The sequence below is a fragment of the Chrysochloris asiatica genome, unplaced genomic scaffold (assembly GCF_000296735.1).
Source record: "Chrysochloris asiatica unplaced genomic scaffold, ChrAsi1.0 scaffold00076, whole genome shotgun sequence".
Lineage (NCBI taxonomy): Eukaryota > Metazoa > Chordata > Mammalia > Afrosoricida > Chrysochloridae > Chrysochloris > Chrysochloris asiatica.
In genome coordinates, this window is record NW_006408594.1 from 3,848,509 (window position 1) to 3,854,011 (window position 5,503).

At 46.8% G+C, this 5,503-nt stretch overlaps 1 protein-coding gene across 1 annotated transcript in view; it reads left to right on the forward strand.

The window, feature by feature from the left end:
• ANKRD54 (ankyrin repeat domain 54) overlaps positions 1 to 5,503 on the forward strand; it is a 41,222-nt gene that overhangs the window by 29,869 nt on the left and 5,850 nt on the right. Inside the window, exon 3 of the mRNA XM_006865198.1 lies at positions 2,707 to 2,805. Coding sequence (XP_006865260.1) covers positions 2,707 to 2,805 — 99 coding nt within the window. The remainder of the gene's footprint in view (positions 1 to 2,706; positions 2,806 to 5,503) is intronic.

The window sequence follows — 5,503 nt, forward strand, 5'->3', positions numbered from 1 at the left end:
TGTCTTCTAAGCATATTTACAGTTTTTGTAGGCTTTTAAAAATGAAAATGTCATGTTTTTCCTATTTATAAAAGGAATACATTGCAGTTTAAAAACCTTTTTTAAAGCTCATAAAATAGAAAGCAAAAATCACATTACTGCACTCCCCAGTCATAACCATGATTTTAAATGGATGTACAATGTTCCATTAAAGCAACAAAGCAAGAATTATTCAATCAGTCTTTCTCTTTTAGGATAATTTCCCAGCTATGAGGTTATTACATCAAAGAATATGCATATATTCATGGCTCTTAAAATAAGGCAAAATGCTTTCCAGAAGGACAATGGCTACATAAGTCATAAGCAGAAAGCTGGCATTTCAGTTCTCCGCTATGTTTCTGCTGCATTTGGTGAGCGTGCTAGTGGCCACTGCAATGACTTGAAGCTTGTATTTCTCCAGCGCTCTCTTCAGCCTTTTTCACTTTTCCATCTTTTCTTCATCAGCAACCTTAACTGAGTTGATAGTACTTGATAACTCAAATCCACTGCCACCGAATCGATCCCAGTTTATGGCAACCCTATAGGATTTCTGGTGTGGCACTGTAGGATCAGCACTGATCTGCGAACTATAAATTCAGTGGTTCAAACCCCACCAGCTGCTCCTTGGAAACCCTATACAGGGTTGCTGTGGGTCAGAACCGACTTGACGGCATTTAACAACAGAAACAACAGTAGGACGAAGTAGAACTATTCCCATAGGTTTTCCAAGCCTGTAAATCTTCACGGAAACAAACTGCCACATCTTTCTCCCATGCAGCTGGTGGGTTCGAAACGCTGACCTTTTGGGTAACAGCCGAGCACTTGAACCACTGCGCCTCCAGGGTTCCTCTATAGTTGATATTAGGGTCATAAAGATAAATGAAACCCAAAACTTATCATCTAGTTGGAGAAGAATAGAAACCATTTCCCAAATAAAGTAACAACAACCCCCCCTGAAAGTGTCTGGATGGAGAGGTACCAGTTCAGAGCCGGGTTAACCTGGGTTTGTAGTTCAGCGTTGCCTTCTCCTAGCTGGGAGAATGTTTACATCATCAGTCAGGGCCTGAGTCTCCTGGTCTGTAAAAGGGGTTGTGGAGGGATCAGCGTTGGGGTACCCGGCACCTGACTGGTACGCGGTTACAGTAACGCAGGCCACAGCACCAGTTACGTTGTCCATGCTACAGAGGTGGGATGAACAGGGCATCAAGGAGGTGCGGACCAGGACTGGCTAACTCACCTTGACCACAGGAATGATCCGTGGAGGAGGAAACTCCTGGGCTTTGTCTGGAAGCACTTTAAGTGCCTTCAAGTCCGTTCTAATTCATAATAACCCTATACAGGGTTTCTGAGGAGCGGCTGGTGAATTTGTACTACCAACCTTACAGTTCAAACCGACCTGCACATTATCCCACAGTGCCACACCAGGACTCCTTGCTCTTAGGTTTGTGTCATCCTGTGTCCCTCTCAGCCAAGACGGGAAGCAGGCAGTCTGGTGCTAGAAGTGGCTCTTACCTGTGACACCTGCCTTGTGAAGTGCTGTAAGCATTCTTTCAGGCTGGGTGCATGTTAAGAAACCCAGCCAGCAAGATTCAACTTCCAAATCTGAGGAGCCACCGGATCATTTGAAATCAGCTTTGTTTCAAGGCAGAACCGTTCCACCAGGAGACTTTGAGTTCATGATGGCTTCATTTCCTATGTTAGCTGCCACCACACCACCACCACAAAGTGCGTTACTTTAAAGAACAGAACTTTATTTTCTCACAGTTCTGGAGGCTACAAGTCTGACTTTAGGGCATGGGTGGAGCTGTGGGAAGGTCCCTTCGGCCTTCCATTTCTATAGGATCTTTACGGCTGTATAGATCCCTTCAGCTTCGGTTAGCCTTGGATGCTGCTTAGCGTCCCTTGGCGTGCAGACCGGTCCTCACATGTCCTCACAAGTCACTTGTGTGCGACTTTCTTTTTGTACCCGCTTTTCTGTTTTATCAGATGCCACTCAGAAGGGATAGGATTAGGACCCACAGTACCCTGGTATAACTTCATTAGCCTAATGGATAAGGCTAACCCAAACAAGGTTGTGTTCTCTTTGTGCAGGTTTTAAGAGTTGAACATCTTTTTAGGGGGCATAGCCAGGAGGAAACAAAAGGGAAGTAGCTGCCATTTACTGAGCACCTGATTTGGGCCCAGTGCTCGGCTGTCCTGGCTTCATGTAATCCCCACGGCAGCTGCCCAGAATCAGTGGCAGTAGTTTCGTTTTCTAGATGAGCAATGAGGGGTCCAAGGAGGTTGTGACTTAGGACAGACACTGCAGATGAGTAGCTCAGTGGAGCCCAGTCTACAGGCTGCTCCCTGGAACCAGGTTAGCATTCATCAACAGTTTGGGCAGGTGTGGTCAAGCTGGAATGGGTGTGTATCTAAACTCAGGTGGAGGGACGGGGTCAGAGTCTATGCTGGGGGTTTCTGTGACTCCACAATTCCTGACCCTGAAGGCCAAGGTCCTCCTGCCACGTTCCACCTGGAGACCTGTAGCTGAAGCATCCTGAGTCCATGCCATCTGGAGCGGGGGAGTGGGGGAGGCTGACTCTCCTGTGTGCTGTGGATGCCCTGAACTCCCTCTGCAGGCCGCCCCGAGAACTGCAGCCGGGCTAACACCACTCTCTTTCCTTCCTCCCGCCGACTTGGTGGGGTCAGTGCAGCAGCTACTGGAAGATGGCGTGGATCCCTGCGCAGCTGACGATAAGGGCCGCACAGCTCTGCACTTCGCTTCCTGCAATGGCAATGACCAGATTGGTGAGTCCTGGGGAGGGTCCGGGCCAGGCTACTCACTTCACCTCACCGCCGTGGGGAACAGGGTGCTGGATAGAAGGCATGCCCGTGATAGAGCCTCACCCACTCACTGTGGAGTATGCGCTCAAATCTTGCACTGCAGGGTAGGGGAAGGGAGCCCTGGGGAGAGGGTGATAGACTCGACTGAAGGGAAGGCTCCGGTTAGGCCTGTCCTGAGTCACTTCCATGTGTCCATGAACAGATGTCTCAGGCCAGTGACATTCTAGGTGTTGGTAATACAACCATGAACCAAACCCACAGATGAACCACATACACAACCCGTAGCACATACAACATGTTCATGCTTATGACATGCATAGTGTACACAGGAAAGTTAACACGCAAAGCAAACTGTGTAACACGCATGTGATTTGTATAAAAATACAATAGCCCCACTTCTCATGAAACCTGTGGGATAGAGAGGTGTAAGTACAGCAGATGAGCAGTGTACACACTGTCTAGATGTGTGTATGTGTGTGTAATGTTGTTCCTAGGAGCTGTCGAGTCGGTTCTAACTCATGGTGACCCTATGCACAACAGACCCACACAGTGCCTGCGCCATCCTCACATTGTATTTGAGTCCATTTCCATGGCTGGTCATGCTGTACTGGGCATGTCTCACTAGTGTGGCTTAAAAACCTATCTACTTTTTGGCTGGAAATTGGGCCATGAGAGTGTTTACCCATTTTTAAATGATTTGTCTTATCATTAAAGGAGCCCGGGTGACACAGTGGTTAAAGTGCTCAGCTGCGAACTGAAATGTTGGCAGTTCAAATCCATGAGAGAAAACGATGGCAGTCTACTTCGTGGAGATTTTTTGTTGTTGTTGTTGTTGTTAAGTGCTGTCAACTCAATTCTGTTTCATGGCGACCCTGTGTAGGGTTTCCGAGGACTGACGTGCTTGAACCGCTGACCTTGGGATTCAGTGCTTATCCTACTGTGCCACACAGGACTTGTAAAGACAACAGTCTTGGAAACTCTGTGGACCAGTTCTCCCTGACTCGCTCGCTGTGAATCAGCGTCAACTCGGGAAGTGTTTGGGGTTTTTTTTCCCTTAATTCTTTACAGGTGTCCTAGTAGCATAGTGGGTAAGCACTGGGCTGCTAGGTAAAAGGTCAGCAGTTCAACCCACCAGCCACTCCACAGAAGAAAAGTGTGTCTTTTCTGCTTTTGTAATGATTGTTGTTGTTGTTAAGTGCCGTCGAGTCAGTTCTGACCCATAGCGAACCCTGTATAGGGTTTTTAAGGAATGCAGGTGAGCTTGAACTGCTGACCTTGTGGTCCAAACCAACTTTGCAGTCCAGCGCATTAACCCACAGTGCCACACCAGGACTCCTCTGTAATGATTGTTGTTGTTAAGTGCCGTCCAGTTGATTCCAACCCATAGTGACCCTGTATAGGGTTTTCAAGGAGCAGCTGGTGAGCTTGAACCGCCGACCTTACAGTTCAAAAGACTGCAGTCTGACCCATTAGCCCACAGCGCCACACCAGGACTCCCTGTAATGATTGTTGTTGTGTGCCGTGGAGTCGGTTCCGACTCATAGCGACCCTGAACAGGGTTTCCAAGGCTGCAAATCTTTATGGGAGCAGAAAGCCTCATCTTTTTCCCGCGGAACAGCTGGTAGTTTCGAACTGCTGACCTTGAGGTTCGCAGCCCGATTCATAACCACTACGCTAGCAGAGCTCCTTCCTGTAATGATTGCAGGCATGGAAACATTCTGATGCCAGTCTGCTCCGTCCTGTAGGGGCACTGTGAGTCCCGATCGACTCTATGGCAGGGGGTTTTGATTTCTCTCTCTTTCTCTCTCTCTCACTTTATGTGTGTGTGTGTGAATTGAGTGAAGGTTTACAAAGCAAATCGTAATTTGTCTTTTTCTTAGTGATTTGTAGGAGTTCTCGATATATTCTATGTACAAAATCATTTATCAAGGCAGCGTCCCGTAAACAAATAATAAATAAGGGGGAATCTGTTGCAGACTGTGCAGACACGGTCAGGAGTTCGAGGCCCTGTGGGCCCAAATGTTGCAGACCGTCCAAACCATAGGCTCGGAGGATCAGACTATAGCCACCTAGCAGACATAGCGAACTGTCCCTCATCTGATTATTCAGTTATGCTTGTTAGTAATCGCATACATGATCCCTGGATATGCACAGATAAATGTAAAAACCTTCCCTAAAAGCCTAGACTGTAAATTCCAAGAAGGCAAAGTTTTTCCTCAAAAAAAAAAGCTAAAGTGGATAGAGAGAAACACTGTTAGCTGATGGTATATGGAGGGGATTATAAACAATGTAATGAAACAAGGCATATGAATGTTTGAATGTGAAACTGATGGTGTGCCCTGTAAACTTTCACTCAATCCACAATAAAAACCTTAAAAAAAAAAAAAATCATTTATCAGATATAAATGACTTGTATTTTCCTGAGCTTGCCTTTTTGCAAGCTCTTGCCGGGAGCCAGCCCCAGCAAACTTATTCCAGGGTTTTTCCGAAAGCGGGTGCGGCGGCGTCGGCTGAATACACGGAGTCATGGGTCATGATAAATTCATTTTCTTCTCATTACATGCTTTATTATTATTATTTCTATGGCTACTCTAATACTCTACTTCTCTTATTCTTTACTGTCATGCTCTCCTGCTCATCTCTTCTGTTTCCTTTCTCCCCT